Below are 17642 nucleotides of genomic sequence, written 5' to 3'. Positions count from 1 at the left end.
AGCAACATATCTATAGAGAGCCAGGGCTGTTGAACAGCCCCACAGTCACTAGTATAAGTAGATAGGATTTTTTTTAATAGGTTAACTCTATCAGATTGCTGGCTATCTTGAAGAGTGGTGAAGGGAAGAAGGAAAGGGAAAAAAATCTGGAACTCAAAATCTTTTAAAAGTGAAAACTGAAAACTTTCCTTGCATGAAATTGGAAAAAAAATACTTTTAAATAAGGGAGAAACTAGGTTAATAAGGCTAAGGTGAGGATACCTCCCACCTTCCCTTCCAACTCTTTCCAGAGCTGGGAAATCCTGAGAAACCAAAGGAATATGTTTTCTTAAGTCTTCTCTTTCTATACTATTTCCCTGACTTGGTACTATATTCTGTCCCCCTTCTTTGTTCCTCCAGTACCTCCAAGCCATATAGTCCTTTAACCATCCATCTTTCTCCCTCTTCCTTTTGTTACCCAGCAAAAAAAAAAAAAGGGAAAAAAATCTAAGAAACCCAAAATTCTCTCACAGAATGTAAGTTACTTGAAGAAAATGACTTTTTCTTTGAATTTCCAGCACATATTAGGTTTCCATCAATTGCTGTTGAATTAATTCTAGGAAATCAGTGGCTAATAACAGTGAATAGAAAGGACACCTATGCTTTTTGCTTTCTCACATCTCCCCAGACCCTGGAAGTAGGACAGAACGTGCAAATATTAAGGGGAGCAGGGGAAGAGAGAAAAATTGGGGGAGGGGAGTCAAAACAACTCTCCTCTCCCCTTTCCTCTTCTTTCCAATACTGCCACTGGCTGAGCTGTCAGTCAGTCACCCTTCTGTCTTAATCACTATACTCTGGCTGGTCTTATATGAACTGACAACTCAGGCAGTCCCTGACAGGGAGAACAGAAAGTTGGGGGCACCCTCAACTTGGGGGTTTCCTTCTCTTCACTCTATCCCTGGCCCTTTAGGTGTATCCTGGAAATCTATGGCTACAAAGTGTCCACTGATGGCTACAAAGTGTCCACTGATGCATATAAAGTGTCCACTGGTATCTTGAAAATTAAACAGTTTCCAAGAAAGTAAACCCAGAGACTATCCCTTGATAACACTAGTATCTTAGAGGTGGCATAGGAGGCAGGAAGGGATGGGACTGGCCCCGCTGCATCTCCCCGCCTTCAGAGGGGACTTGTACGGAGCCAGTTAGCACGTGTGCCAGCGGGCACTGTCTGTGAACAAAACAATGTATGGGGCAGGTTTTTTCTTCTTTGGGGTGGGTTGTGTTTTCCAGCTTCCAGTGGAGTTTTCGGGCTTGAGGCGACAAGTCTGCAAACCACTTGGCCAACCCCAAGCCAATGTGTGAGCAAATGTGAGCTTTGATGGCTCAAGGACCCACGCGTTGCGCTCGTGGGTGCCAGGCTGCAGCGGCCAGGATCCTGCTTACCTTTTCATTCCTGCAGTTATTCAGGCCCGTGCTATTCATGGAGGTCAGCTTGCCGTCTATGCCGTGGGGCTGCTGTTGCTGCTCTCGCTGGATCTGTTCTCTCATCTTCCGAGCCTCCTGAATGGCTTTCATCACCGTGTCCTGGTCCCCAAATAGGGCAGGGGAGTTGAGACTGGACAGGATATCTGCAAGTACAGCATGCCTTTGTTAGAACTTGGGACCCAGCCACACAACACTGATGGGCTAACACAGCTAACATCCTCACGGAACCTTTAGCCTGCCAAATCAGAGATAGTGCTGATGAGATCAGCCATGGGGACAAGCAAGTGACTCTGCTCCTACCCACCCCTCCCTCTCCCATTCTGCAACCTCAATGGGTTAAACAGTGTGTGTGGGGAGAGAGAGAGAGAGAGAGAGAGAGAGAGAGAGAGAGAGAGAGAGAGAGAGAGAGAGAGAGAGAGAGAGAGAAAGAGAGAGAGAGAGAGAGAGAGAGAAGGGGATTGCAAACACCCAGCAGGAAAAGCAGCATCCTATCTGCAAAACTGCTCAAAATAAAGCTAATGCTTCCATCGCTAAAAAGTCTACTGCGTGTAATGACAAAGGGCTCATACAGCCTTGGACTACTAACTGGGCCCTTGAACAAGCTCCCAGTGAAAGCTTGACTTCTTCTGAGCTATAGTCTCTGAATGTATAAAAATAGGCCCCAAAGTACCTCCAGAAGCATCCCTATAGTCAGGGGCTGGGCTATATCAATGTCATCTATGACAAAGGTTTTTGTGGGTTTGGGAGTATTGGAAGTTGCTAGCATTGCCTAATCCAGCTAATGTTTGTAGAGAGCTTTTGAGACATCAAATGTTACCTCAATATGAGCTATTTAAATGAGTAGTTGACATGGATGAAGCACTCTAGAGTTTGTAAAGCACTGAACATGTGTTGTCTCGTTTGATCTTTGTGAAAATTTACAAGGTGGATGCCATTATCACTCCTATTTTTGTTTTGTTATGGTTCAGTACTATGTGACTCTTCATGACCCTATTTGGGGCTTTCTTGGCAAAGATACTAGAATAGTTCTTCTCCAGCTCATTTTAGAGATGAGGAAACTGAGGCAAATAAAGTTAAGTCACTCATAAGATGGCTAGCAAATATCTGAGGAAAGAGTCTAATCTGAATCTTTCTAATTCTAAATCCAATGCTATAAACATGAACCCATGATACCATGTTGCATCTTTAGTGTTAAGACTATTAGTAGTATTATCATTCACTTGAGGAGCTCCTAGCACTCTTGGTCAGATTGGCACTAAGGCTTGTACCCCTAAGGCCAAACTTACTCTTTTTCTACTCTGAAGATGCTTAGGTCTACACTTTGACATGAAAGGGTGTATGTGTGTGTGCTGTAGGAGAGCAGTCTTGACTATTTCATAGGAAAGCACCAAAGATGTGTTCATGAGTCAATGAATGAAGAAATAAAGAAAGAGGAGAGAAAAAAAGAACAAGGGGTGGGAGAGAGAAAAAAAAAGAAACAGTCAGAAAGACAGAGAGAGAGAGAGAGAGAGAGAGAGAGAGAGAGAGAGAGAGAGAGAGAGAGAGAGAGAGAGCAGTGAGAGAGAGAATATGAATGTGTGTGCACAGGCATGTATGTGAATCAGTGTAGAAAAGCATGGGAAGGAGGTGATGTGTAGTACTCCCAACTGCAGCCAGGATGTATCCCCAAACTGCTGCAGATAGCTAATGAGGCATTCTACAGATCACGCTGTCTAAGTTATTTACAAAGAGAATGATAGTCCCTACTTGCCCCCCTTTCTCCAACACTTGCTGCTCTCAGCCCCACTGGAACAGCAGTGGGGCTGCCTGCGTGGGCATGGTGTTAACAGAAGGACAAAGCCCGGGAAGGGAGGGAGGGAGGGAGGCTCAATATTTTACTCTCCTTGCCTTCCATAGGACACACAGAAAAAAGTGAAAGAAAGAGAGAGAGAGAGAGAGAGAGAGAGAGAGAGAGAGAGAGAGAGAGAGAGAGAGAGAGAGAGAGAGAGAGAGAGAGAGAGAGAGAGAGAGAGAAAGAGAGAGAGACAGAGACAGAGAGAAAGAGAGAGAGAGACAGAGAGAGAGAGACAGAGAGAGAGACAGAGAGAGAGAAAGAGAGAGAGAGAGAGACAGAGAGAGAGGAGAGACAGAGAGAGGAGAGAGAGAGAGAGAGAGAGAGAGAGAGAGGAGAGAGAGAGAGAGAGAGAGGCAGAGAGACAGAGAGAGAGAGAGACAGAGAGAGAGGCAGAGAGAGACAGAGACAGAGAGAGACAGAGAGACAGAGAGAGATAGAGAGACACAGAGAGAGACACAGAGAGAGAGAGATCTATATCAAACTAATTTTCTTCCATGAATTGCTTTTTTATTATAGGCAAGATGAGTACTTGGATAAGATTTTCCAATTTTAGACCAAAAGATAGCAATTATTCACTGCCTAGTAAGTTTAGGCGGCTGTGGTAAAGTTTTAACTTGATCCACCTGTCTACAACCAAGCTCCAGCACTCCCCAGCAGACAGACAGACGCATGTATGTTCATACTTAATGTCACCACACCAGCCAGCCAGCTGGGAAAAACCAGCTGGCAGTACATACAAGAATACATTGGGCAGGAGCCACTGGGGAGGGGGGTGGGGGCACATGCTAGTGTGCACATGTGTGTACTTGCACACACCCAATGAAGGAGTTTAAGAGACCCTATTTTATTCTTAACCTAATTCTGGGTAATTTTTTAAAATCAATTTAATTATTTAGCATATAAACAGATACAAATTAATATAAATTTTAGAAGGAAAAGGACTTGTCTTTTTATCCCTAAGTAATTAACATGATTTTGAATATATTTTTTTAAATCTGATCTGAGATTTCATTGGTATAGGAAACACTGAGTGAGAAAACTCCATCTAACAAATTGAGATCAACAACTGTTCTTAATTTTAGATTAATTTTAGAGCAGGGATTCTTAACCTAGACAGATTTCAAGGGGTTCATGAACTTGGGTAGAAAAATATTTACATCTTTATTTTCATTAACCTCTAACCAAAAAATAGCACTTTCTTCAATGATGAATGTAATTAACAAATATTCTGAGAAGAAATCCATAGGTTTCACCAGACTGTCTCGATCTCTATGTATATCTCTCTTTTACACACACATTAAAAAACTGTCAGGGGAAACTGAAGTTAAGTGACTTGAGTAGAGTCACACAGCATGTGTGTGTGTATATGTATGTGTGTATATGTGTATGTCGTCAGATTTTCCTAACTCCAAATCTGCCCCCCCCCAAAAAAAATACTACATGATGCCTCTTATCTTTATAGTAGACACTAAATTTAATTAAATTTAAAACTGTAGTCTGACTCTCTCATTTAATAGAGAAGCTGAGGCTCAAGAAGGGAAGTTTACACAATGGCTCAAACCCAGTTCATCTATCTCCAAATCCAACGTTCTTCTCACTGGGCCACACTGAGCCCTTTCTCCCCATCCCCGCTCCTTCTCTCTCTGTCTCTGTCTCTCTGAGTCATTATGGGTTAATCCTCGGTCCAAGATCTTAGGTCTCTAAGACACTAGAATATTGCCTCTCTTTTCTTAGCAAAAGAACGTTTCTTCTCTTAAATCTTCTCATCAGAGGAGCATAAGGTTCAGATTCGGAGACTGAAAACCCCTACCTTGCTTTTCCAGGGGGACAAATGAGCTGGGCTAAGGGGATAGCTCCCCCCGTTGAGGGAGGGAGAGCAAAGTGGGGCCCTTTCCAAAGGATTTCGAGATGGAAGAGACTTTAAAGATTATTGAACTCAATCTCTCCGTTTGCTAAGTGAGGAAATTTAGGGAGGGAAAACGAGTCGCCCAAAGGCACGCAGGTGTTACCATGAAAGGCCTGAAACTTGAACCTAAAGCTTGCTTTCTTTCGTTTTTCTGCATTCCTTCTTTCCAAACCCACAGACTGTGAGCCAGGAGGAAACTTTTGGGGCTTGTCATCCAAGCCCTTTATCTCTCCGGGCAGCCACCTGAGACGTGCCTAAGGTCAGCCAGGTGGGAAGAGCAGGTGTCAGGATTCGAACTCAGACACTCCAAGACGAAGCGGTTAAGTCACGCTCGGGCCGTGGAGGGCTCTGGGACTTGGAGGCGGAAGGCCACCAAACCTAGGCCGTCTCATTGGAAAAGGGAGGGGGTGCAGGACTGGTCACGGGCCCGCGGCGGCAGGCTCCCCGGGCGGGGCTCCGTAGTTCCGGCGCCCACATTTACCTAAAGAGGATCCTCTCCCCAGGCTGCCGCGGATGGGGCTGGGAATCCCGCTCTTGTTGGGCAGGTTCACGGGGCTGGTTTTGCTGGCCGGGAAGAGGCTCTGCGGGGGAGACGTCGGGGACTTGGCCGGCTCCGCCGTCTTGGGTCGGGCCGAGAGATTCAGGGGCTGAGCAGCTTCATCCTACGAGAGTTTAACATAAATAATTATTAACGAGGAAAAAAAGCAAGACAAACGAAACACATTATCACTTAGTGAGCCACAGCTATTTTACACCTCGGAGACAATGCCACTTTCTCCTCCAATAATAACAAAAGAAGCTAATTATCTACTTCCTTGAAGATTCATCGAAAGGAAACCTCATTAATTTCTCTGTGTTATGCTTCTATTTACATTAACTATGTAGTTGGATCATTCTTTTTGCCAAATTAAAATTTGAATTAGCTCACATTACGGCTTAATTTCCTAATGTGTTTTCCGAGATCCAAATTAACCTAGGGCATTTACAAAGAATTATTTAAAATTTCGAGGAGCTCCTCGGGTGCTTTTGTGCACGTTCTTCTCCCTGTAAAGATCCTGGGACTATGAATAGGCTCTGTGGCTAATTTTTTTTTTTCCAAATCACAATTTTAGATTAAACAATTGTGAGGCTTTTAAAAATGGAAACATGGAAAGTTCCCTGCTCCCCACCCCCATCCCTACCTCCTGGGCCCCTGCCCGGGACACTGCAGTTTGGCTGCGTCTCCCGCGTGGCTTTATGGGTGTGTGCGCTCTTCACGGTCTCTATTCTGGACTCTCCCCATGTTTAAAATTAATTTTTAAAAAGAGCGAGCGAGCATTGTAATTACATGTCACATGCCATGCTATAGGCAATATATTTTACACGCTGAAAAACAATGTCTTTCTCTGACTTTTCTATTCAGCGCCGCCGCTTTTTACTAGAATGTTTATTTTGAGAGTGTCCCCTCGGCACCGAACGCAGGACAAATGTCTCACTTTTCATTCTGTTGCAGTTAGGCCTCAAGAGCCTCTCTTTCAGCCTACTTCTTCAACCAGAGAATGTCCAACACAAAAGTACTCTAATGGCTGACCGGTGGGAGGGATGGGATGGGAGAGGGAAGGAGGCTCCACGCATTATATAGACTTTCACTTAAATGTTCAGAACTAAGAATTGCTTTGTTATCCGGTAAAAGACAAGTCCCTGGGGAATAATGAGTCCCATGCTGCTAGGGCCCCCCGGGTCTGAGAAAGAGCTATCTCTAGTTAAAGGCTTTCACCATCATTGTTCAGAGCACACAGCGGGACTTGGGACAGAGAATAACCCGCCCCCCTGCGCCCCAAACCATGTAAAAAGGGAGCCCAGCTCTGCTCTGGCTGTCTGCTTCCCTCCCTAAACCACAGTCTCGTCATCTTTAAAATGAGGATGTTAGAATGGTCCGAAGGACCCTTCCAGATCAGCCCATCTACAAGGGGATGAGCAAAGATAAAAAGCACAGACAAAGAGGACCCACAGAGGAAAGAAAGAGGATTCTTGGGCGTGAAGGCTATGCTGAGATAGTTGTTAGCTCTCCTCTGGGGGGGGGGGGGGGGGAAGCACTGATCAGCCTGGCTCACCCGGTGCTTGCTCTGATTGGAATTAAAACTAAGGCATCAAACTATTCAAAAACCCCGAATTCTCAGAATTCACCCGTCGTCTGTAGAGAGGCTTAGAGTTACTCTTGAAACAAAACCAATTCTGTGGGAAAGTTTGAAGGCCCATTTTACAGTCATTTGTTGAATTAAGATTTCTTCCCCATCACTTTGAACCCAAAGGAGTTTTGGAAAAGTAGTAAGAGGAGTAGTAGTAGAACTAGTGGTAGTAGAGATGATGATGATGATGATGATGTAGTTAGTAGTAGTAGTAGTAGGGCTAGTGGTAGTAGTAGTAGAATGATACTGGTAGTGGTGGTAGTAATGGCACTAGTGGTAGTAGTGATGATGATGATGATATAGTAGTAGTAGTAGTAGTAATAGTAGTAGTAGTAGTAGTAGTAGTAGTAGTAGTAGTAGTAGTAGTAGTAATGCTAGTGCTAGTGGTAGTAGTGGTAGTGGTGGTGGTAGTGGTAGTAGTAGTAGTGATAGTAATGGCACTAGTGGTAGTTGTGATAGTAATAGTAGTAGTAGTAGTAGTAGTAGTCGTAGTAGTGCTAGTGCTAGTAATAGTAGTAATAGTGGTAGTAGTAGTGATATTAATGGTACTAATGGTAGTAATGATATAGTAGTGATAGTATTAGTACTAGTAGTAGTGGTTATGGTGGTGGTAGTAGTAGTAGTAGTGATAATAATGACATTAGTGGTAGTAGTGATAATAGTAATAGTAGTAGTAATAGTAGTAGTGCTAGTGCTAGTGGTAGTAGTAGTGATATTAATGGCACTAGTGGTAGTAGTCATAGTAGTCATAGTAGTAGTAGTAGTAGTAGTAGTAGTAGTAGTAGTAGTGCAAAAGTTTCATTAAGTGCTTTACTTTTCATCTCATTTGGTCCTTACAAAAACCCTGAAAAGAAGCTGTTATTATTCTTTTTACAAATAAGGAAACTGAGGCAAATATCAGTGAAGTGATATCCTCAAGGTCATATAGTTAACAAGTGTCTAAGGCAGGACTGAATTGCTGAATCCAAGTCCGATACTTAAAGTCCCCATCTAAAAACACAAATGTTTGTATTTCTCTTTATCCTCACCAAAGAATACAATTTACTTGGAACATCCATCTTGAATACAATTTACTTGTAATATCTATCTTACCTTAACTTAACATCATCCCATTCAATTGTGTTTCAGCTACTCTCTCTATGCTAGCGCAGCTTTTAAAATATTTCATGTAAAAGCAGGGAAGGTGTATTCTTGCTACATTTGGGAAAATCTCCCTATGACTTTTTAGCAGAATGTCATCTGAGACTGTCTCATTTTTATGTCTTTGCATACCTCTTTTCTGGCACCTAGTAGTCACTTTTTCAGTGCTGGTTGTATTGAATATGAATTGAATTGGATTGAAACTTTTGGCATACTGCCTTGTGGCATCAGTCACAAAGTAAAGTGACCCTGGGGATGTTCATTCTGGACTTTTAAATGAAGATCCCACCCAAAGCATGTGGAGATAAATCCACCCTAATACCAACTCAGTTAGCTACAGGCGGCACATGACACTGTGCTCTCACAGTTCTCAAGGACATTTTTTTTTTCAGCTCATAGGTATCCTTCTCTCTTTCCCCAGCAACTTTTACTTTGAGTCCTTTATCTATATATTGGTTTGTCCCTGTGATGCTGTATGTAAATGGAATAAATATAAAGGAGAAGGCTTCCTTTTTAGTAGTATAAAATATAGTTGAGTTAAATTATGTAGGGAAACCCCCAAGAATTTACATGTGGTCAACTCTGTAATAGAATTCAGCTGGCCAACAAAGCCGGAATGGTACTGGCTCCCATTCCAGCAGATATATGCTTAAATATAACCAGGGAAAATTTTACTCATCCAGTAAAGGTTTGGTTTGGGACAGATCCACTTGGCTGGCTCACTTGTGAAATGACTTTTGCACATTAAAGTACTCAATATTCAATATACCAAGTCACTGGTGTTTGATATCCCTCACACTATGGCAACTACAGTTAAACAAAGTGGCCTTGCTTCCCAGTGGAGCATTCTGCCTCTCTTTTGCCAATATGAACACAGAGGATGAGAATAAATGAGACAGGGCCGACCCATAATCAGAGCTGTCTTCTGAAATGGGAACTGGCTGCGGGCTTATTTTTCAAAGCTCCTGGTCACCAAATTCCAGTATTTAGAACAATGGGGCAAGAGCTGTGGACTACTTTTTTTTTTTCCTCAAAGGATTCTAATTATATGGATTGGGTTTGGAGTCTTGGTGGGGTGGGACAACAGACTCTGGACCTTTTTTTTTTTTCTCATCATCAAATGAAGTCCTGGTATGAAAAGTTTCTTCACTGGTGCAGATCTTTAACTCATCTGTAAAGTATAATCCTAGAGAGTTGTAAGGACTAAGTCATTGTCCATGATGACACAAGTAGTATGTGTCAGACAAGATTTGAAAACAGGTCTTCCTGATTCCGAGGCTAGCCCTTTATCCATTATGTCATACTTTCTCTCTAATTACATTTCATTTCTTCAAAATATGTTAATTTCTCATGTTTCTCTCTGCACAATTTTCACTTTTGTGGCCTTTATTTTCCTGGGGAGGTGTTGTTAGAGCCTCTAAGTGACCTCAAAAGTTCACTGGGAATTTTGCAAAGTCAGACCATTTCATCAAATCTACCACTGCTGGTATCGAGTTATGTCTGTTTCTCTTATTAGCATCAGGCCTATTCTTATTTGAGACCTATCATATATCTTCTAAGACCAGGTTGAATAAGTGCAGAATATATCGAGTACCCAAGTGCTTTCAACAAATATTAAAAGCAAATGTTTGATCTTTACATCCCCTCCACAAAAGAGGATATTTTACCAAGCACAATCATTTCTATTGGTCTGTTTGGCTTTGGAAATCCCATAGAGGAGGCAAATACTGTAATAAAATGAACCTGTACCACCTATAGGTACCAGCTGCACCATGAAATTGGAGGGGCATACCGTGCTTTTTCCATGCTGCTGCCAGCCCCTGGGTGGCTTCCTCACAAGGAAATCCGATCGGTCACAGACTAGGGATCATCAGAATACCCAGGATCTCTGTGAAGTCCTCTAGAGGTTGGGAAAGCATGGCTGGGGGGCACAACCCACTTCTCCTCCTTCCCCAAGGACCCTATTTATACTAGGTTACGACCAGAAATAGTCACAACTGGAGGAAGACAACCTGGACTCTTTTGTGTTTGTCTTCCTGAGCATGGGTGGGTTGGCCCTGGGCTCTTCCTGCTCTGGATTTATCCATGAGCAGGAAACAGGCACATGTCTGAGAAGTGTGGAGCAAAGTCTTGTGGGCCCACTAAAACCCTGCCATTTGTACTCATGAATATTCTAAAATAAAAGCCAAAATTCTGGGAAAGGGAAAGATGCTCCTGAGAAGCAAGTTTGCAGATCTTTATCTCACAATATGGCACTATTGTTTTCAATAGGGAAACACCTGTTTGTGAACACGCTCATAAAATTGACCACAATGGATGGCGGCTGCAAGCTTCTCTGCCATGTTTGCGTTCCCCACAGTTCCCTCCAAAATCCAGATCTGGGAATCTTGCAGGACCATTTCCTCCGCCCCTTCCCGCCGCCCCCACCAAAGGTAGGTACCTTAACTTGAGTTACAGGGCTGGTCCCTCTTTTTTCATTTTTCATCCCAGTAGGTGAGACCGCCCCTGCTGTGGTTGGTGGCTGCGGAGTAGACGGCATCTTTGCACCAGGTGACACCTGCATGCTGGCCAGCTGGGCCGCATAGAGCTGCTGCAAAACAAGGAAGGCAAACATTTCTCTCTTCAATGGGGGTGAAGTGGAGTTTAGAAAGACTAACCAGATATCAGGTTCTTAGATGTTGATTTTTTTCTTGAGAGTTTTATCACCTTGTTGGGTATGTTGAGAAAAAGGGCATCTTCCCTCGCAAGCTTGGCTGTGCAAGCTTCCTGAGTCCCCTGCTGAGAAGCCTGTCTGAACCTTTCTCAAGACTTCAATGTACAGTGAGAGCATCACTCAATTCTACCCTGTATGGCCTGGGTCAGACCCAACTCTGCAGGTGAGATCATCCCTAACAATGAGAGAGAATCAATTGTGGAAAATTTGCTCTTCTTCCCATCCCCAAACCCACAGGGAGTTACTAGATTTTTCAAGGGCCTGATTTCTAACTAGGGCATGACCAGGCCCCCTTTCCTCTCATTTCTTTTGAGATCTGAAAGGAAATGCAGTTTTCTTTTCAAAACATATTTACCACCTTCATAGTGTCTTCAGCAATATGAAAGGACCCTATGTTACTTGGTATAATTATCTGAGGTGTGATTCTTTTTTTTCCAAGCCATAGAACCAACCCTCCAGCATACTCCTCTGGTGAAGGAACAGACATCTGATAATCAAGCCAGCCTATATAGTCAATAGAATTAGTTTTATTTCTTCCTTCCCCCTCACCCCTCCATCTTGCAACGAGTGGCTTCCTCTCCTTCCCATTGCTGGAGAATGGGATCCCCATTCCTAGATCCCAGGAATACTTTTGATCTTGGGCCTTTCTTCGACAAGCTTCACAAGGAGGCCAGAAGAGTTTCTTATTCAGTCAACTTGACCTAATATGGTACTGGAATCTGGACATTCATCCATCCTTCATAAATTTCAAACTTTACAACAAAGTCGTGTTCATTGAGGTCAAAATTGTAAAGGAATTATGTCCCATTCCCATAATGCTAAGTATCACTAACAATTTATTACCTGTAATTCTAAGGTAATTTCAGTGAATCTCCTATTTCATTGTGTCTTCATCCATTCACTCCTCCCAAATCAGTGCAGATTACTACCTTGCTTTCTCAGAGAAGGAGGAAGAATGAACTAGTGGAAAGACCACTGGATTTGAGAGATGAAGGACCTTCTAATTCTAAAATCCTATTACCTCATATAATTCTTGTCCATATCTTTCCACAAACCCCCTATGTTCAATACATTATAATACAACCCTTCCTCTTTTAATGTTTCCTGGATACCATGAATATGGAAAAAATTGGGTTATATATTTGTATCTGTGGGTAGGTCGTTAAACCTCTTTGAATCTCATCCATAAAATGGAAATAATAATAGTTATACCACCTGCCTCAGTGTTACTGTGAGGAGATCTTTTCATAGACTTAAAACACACTAGTGATCGCTATTATTAGTATGATACAGGATCAGTCCACTTCTCTGTATCATCATGTGTGTTGATGATGCATTTTTTCATCATGTGCAAGTCTTCATTGGTAATACATTGCAACCTGGCTACACCCACCATTCATGTTTTTTTTTCCATTACCCTTTGGGTTACATGCAATTATGATTCTTTTGAAATGATGGTGTTGCATGAGTCAAATCCATGCAGCATCATCCAAAACTATGGGTAGCAAAGAGATGAACTTTGGGGCAGCAATGAGTACTTGGATGATTGCTTGGGAGATCCATTAAAATGTGTCCTGTCTTGATTAAGAACTAAATCCTCACCTTGAATTAACAGTGGCAAAGGCTCCATCCAATCCACATAAGGAAGAGCCTGCCTCTTCGACCACATAGAAATCAGTTAAAACTTTGCCTTATTAGTTGTGGGGGTGGGGAAAGGAAAGGGGGGAAAAAAACCAGGTGGTTTGTATGTAATTTCCAACATTACTATCATTCAGATGGACAAATAAAAAAAATTACAGTAATCAAAAGCAGACCTTTCAGCACATGTAATTAAATGAAAGCTTAATAAGGAATAATTTGCAAGAGCCAGATGTGCTTATGTCATAATTGTTGCTTTCTTTGGAACAATTTTTCTAATATAACAAGTCTCCAAAGAAATGAAAGTTTCACAATACTGTGAATACTGTGCAATGACTCAGGGGCTAGACAAATATATGTGTAAGGGTCACAGTCAAAAATCTAAGGATGGTTGAGTATAAAAGAAAGAATGCTAGGCCCCTTCTTTGTCCTAGTTCCTGTGGTCTGTGTGGCCTGTTTCCAAAAAGTGACCAGGTCAGGAGGCAAGGCTTCTGAAACCGGAAAGGTACCTGCATTTCTCCAGTGAAGATCATTTGTTTTTCTTCCCCTATCAAACTCTTCCTCATGTCCATTCCATCCAGTGAAAAAGAAATTCTGTTCTAGTAGACAAGGATTCAACTCAATCTATGGCCCTAGCATAGCAAAGAGGATGATATCTCTCAGATTGTGATGCTTCATGAAGGCAATAGGTGATGTTACTCCAGCCCAGGAAAGGAATTAACTCACTCAATTCCTAAGTTTTGTTTCATCAGGACCACAGTAGAAGAAATAAAACTTGGGAAACTATTCCATTTGAAAGGTAGCTCATTGATATTTCTGTCTCCCTTTACAAATTGGATACTATAGTCAATCCTTGGGATCACAATTCTGTCATCTATTCTAAAACACAGATCCCAAGAAATAGAAGGGATCATAAAGATCAGTTGGTCCATCCTAATTTTATAGATGAGGAAGTTGAGGCCTTAAGGTAAGACTCATCATAAATCTGCTTCTTTATTAAGTTTCCAGAAAACATCCTTTCAATGAGAACCACAGCACCCTATCCAGAATTGAAACAAAGCTCATCTGATCCAGTTCCAAACTCAGGAATAATCCCCTACAAGTAGTCTTATTTAAAAGATCTCCAAGAACCCAAGGTAGCTAGCTATAACTCTAAATACTGAGAATTTTTTTTTCCATGAAGCTTAAGTTTGCCTTTCTGAAACTTCCATTTATTATCCCTAATGTGAAGTGAAACTTTTCTTTCACAATTGCCCCTCAAACATTTGAAGACAGTATTCATGCTCCCTTTCCCCAGTACATTTTCTATCTGCTGGGCTAAATATCCCTAGTTTCTTTTGCCAAACTTAAAAGGGCAATCCATGACCTTCAACCTTCTAGTTTCCCTCTTCTGGATATCTTGCTTCTATATAGCAGAGGATACAAACTTTGTTTGTTTGTTTTCAGTTTCCAATAAAGCCATCTACATCTAGTTATTGGACTTTAAGGTATCAAGTGATTTCTTTTTCCTTTTAAGTAATTCAAGGAAAACAAACTTAGTTTAAGCTATATTATGGTGCTTTAAAGGAAATGATTCATAAAATGTCAGGGCTATTAGAGATTTCATAATGTTAGAGTTGGAAGGAATCTTGAAGTTCACTTAGTGATGCCAATCTAACCCCCTCATTTCACAGATGGTGAGAATGAGGCCCAGAGAGAAGTTTTTGCCTCCAGTTGCACAGCTAGTAAATGGTAAAGTCAAAGCAGAGACTCAGACCTCAGAATCTTTGGAATCCAGGTCCTGCGCTCTGCTCATTATGCCAGGCTTCCTCCCCAGCCTTGATTTTATAGGTGGATTGCGGTGGTATTATAAAGGAGCAATCCTGCAGAACATATGGCAATTAGCCTCGTCCATAAGGTTCTTAGGAGATCCAGTTTGTTCTTCAGCTAGACAAAGGGACAAGAATCACTATCCAACCATTATGTGGTCCAGCTTCCTACTAATTTGCTCAGAGTAGAATCCTTCGATACAACAGAACTCAAGCCTAAGTGGTAGAAAATAACCCTGTTATCTGAAGATATGGACGGGAATAAGAATAGCCTTCAGGCCATATTTTACCTGAAAGAATCATTAAAAGCTTTCTAATTTTATTAAAACTTTATGATTAGAGTTTTAAATAGTGAACTTCACATTTTTAATATAATTCAAATATACTAGCATTGAAAGAAAAGTCTACAAATACCAAGTTTGTTATTAACCTGTTTTTGGTTTTGTTTTTTTTTTAGTCAACCTTTAGCTTTGCAATCTGGGCCCATTCTAGTGGGTCCATCTCCTAAAATAAATTGGTTCTAAAGTAGGTTCTGTGCTGTGCTTCTCAGAACTGTTTCTTTGGGGGTAGAGGGAAGGGTGGAGGGGTAGAATATGTACTCTCATGACTCAGTGGCTCATTGTTTGTTTTTTTTCTCAAAATCACAGAAGCTCATAATTCGGAAGATACCTTGGCAATCAGACCTCTAGTCCAACCTAAAACTGGAAAAAAAAATCTTCACTAAAATCCACTAGTAAAGAGACTCTGCTTTGAAGAGCTCTGAAGAGGCAAAAATCTCTCCTAATTGTTGGGAAAATTTTCCTTATTTCAAGCTTCAATTTGCCCTTTCTGCAACTTGTTCCATTGCTTCTGATCCTTCTCTTCAAAACCAAATGAAGTAAATCTAATGTCTTTTTGACACAAATACTTGATCATGGCCCTCTTATTCCCCTAACAATTTTTTCATCTCTGGTCCAAACATCCCACCTGGTCATCTTTGTCTCCCTTCTCCATCCTGATTTCCTATCTCTGGAAGTTCTCCATCTGATCAGTGTCTTTCATAAAGGTTGGTCCTCAAAAAAAATTAATGTGACCTGGCCAGGGCAGAGTATAGCAGGACTTCACATTCCTGGAATCTGGGTCTCTGGACCTTAATGGAGTCCCAGATTGGCTGCCTAATCACACATATTAAGGAGATCTAAGGAAGCCGACTCATTAAAATGTAGACTTATTAGCTATTGGATAACAATTATCTAAATTTATGAACTGACTATAAACCCTTGAATTTCTATATGAATTAGACAGTCTCAGGATAACTAATGAGCAACACTGATTCTTTCTCTTCTAGTTGCTTATAAATTAAAAACTGAGCTAAGTCTATCTACATCTTTTTTTTTTTTCTGCTAGTATATAAAATGCCAGTTTCCCCCATTTTAGTCAGAGAATCCCCTAACAATTTCAGACACAGAGTCTCTTTTTCCATTTTAATATCATCTGAACCTAAGAGTAGATCCATTAAAATTGGTCTTTTTAAAAGACTGATGGGCTAAGAAGAAAGTTAAGTTTTGATTAAATAATGGGTCTGGCTTTCAAAAAACATCATTAAATGCGCACCACCAAGGTTGTAGCACAGCTACTCATTGCAGCACATAAAGATGATACCCCCAAATAATGCTGAGCATTTGACAAACGGCAGCATGGGAAAGGTTAGATCAAGGCTGAGGCAAAATCCCATAAACATTTATGCTTTCATTATACTCTTTGTAAACACAGATTGCCCATTTCACATTTGGAACAATGCAATGGGATAGATGTTTTTTTCTTTTTTTAAACACATGGTGGATATGCATAAAAATGAGGCTGGGTAGCTCAATGAAAAGAGAGTTGGATTAGGAAATCAAGATCATGATACAAATACCAGCTCATCACCTACTCTCTGTGGGACCACAAGCAAGTCACTTCATGTGTCTGGCCTGAATTTGCTCGTTTGTAAAAACTGCTAAAGAACCAGAATTTATAGTGGTTCTGATTGTCCTGTTCTTGCTGATAGTTCAATCTTTTTTATCTTTGCTGAGGCAATTGGGGTTAAGTGACTTGCCCAGGGTCACACAGCTAGGAAGCATGAAGTGCCTGAAGCCAAATTTGAACTCAGGTCCTCCTGACTTCAGGGCTGATGTTCTCTATCTGCTGAGCCACCTAGCTGCCCCCTGATAGTTCAATTGTGATAAAATAATATTAACATTATTAAAATATAAATATAAAAATTATATTTTATACTTGCTACAGCATTATAATGTTGCATGAACTGCAGAAGCAGATAGTTTACAGTTCCTGCCTGGGTAAGGTTCAAGCAATTCCCCACATTATTTACTCTGTATGGTCCCACTGTGATATAGGTCAGTATCATTCTTTCATCAGTAAGATCTTCTGGTAAAAACAAAAGGTCAAGAAATGTGGGGTCTTCTCTGGGCTTTCACACTGACTCATTGGATCACTTGGTCAAATGGGTTTTTGGTGGATTTGTTGTTGGGTGTATTTTGTTCTACTTTAATTAAAATAGGAATAAAGTTTTATAGTCTCTCACTGAGGATCACCCAAAGGTGATGGGGATGGTGGGCATGAACAAGTTTTAATGGTATTGTACAAAAGGTGGTACAAGAATTAGGAGCTAGACTTTAGATTCAGGAAGATGTGAGTTCAAATCCTGTCTCAGACACTTATACAGTACTTGAATGGTCATGTATAAGTTACTTAACTTCACTTTCCCCTTCTGTAAACCTGGTGGTGATAATTACACTTATTTTTGTAGAGTTACTATTAAGAATCAAATGAGATATTATTTATAAAGCCCTTTGCCAACTTTAAAATGCTATAAATGTTGACTATTATTATTGCATTCCTTATAAGCATGTACACATACAGAGACTTGGTTTTATTATCAATGGAAAAGTATTATACTTGGAAGTCCTAAAAGACAAGGATTTCAAGTCCT

The 17642-nt window shown here is 41.2% G+C and overlaps 1 protein-coding gene across 41 annotated transcripts in view; it reads right to left on the bottom strand.

The window, feature by feature from the left end:
* The window catches only part of SOX6 (SRY-box transcription factor 6), a 701644-nt gene that overhangs the window by 71351 nt on the left and 612651 nt on the right, over positions 1–17642 (bottom strand). For all 41 annotated transcript variants that reach the window (XM_074275215.1, XM_074275217.1, XM_074275188.1 and 38 more), the window contains 3 exons: positions 10953–11102; positions 5686–5866; positions 1423–1607 (listed from right to left, as the gene is read on the bottom strand). In XM_074275215.1, coding sequence (XP_074131316.1) covers positions 1423–1607; positions 5686–5866; positions 10953–11102 — 516 coding nt within the window. The remainder of the gene's footprint in view (positions 1–1422; positions 1608–5685; positions 5867–10952; positions 11103–17642) is intronic.

Source organism: Sminthopsis crassicaudata, chromosome 6 (genome assembly GCF_048593235.1).
Source record: "Sminthopsis crassicaudata isolate SCR6 chromosome 6, ASM4859323v1, whole genome shotgun sequence".
NCBI classification, from domain to species: domain Eukaryota; kingdom Metazoa; phylum Chordata; class Mammalia; order Dasyuromorphia; family Dasyuridae; genus Sminthopsis; species Sminthopsis crassicaudata.
The sequence above is the reverse complement of the archived record's forward strand: the minus strand, read 5'-3'. Positions and strand labels throughout refer to the sequence as shown.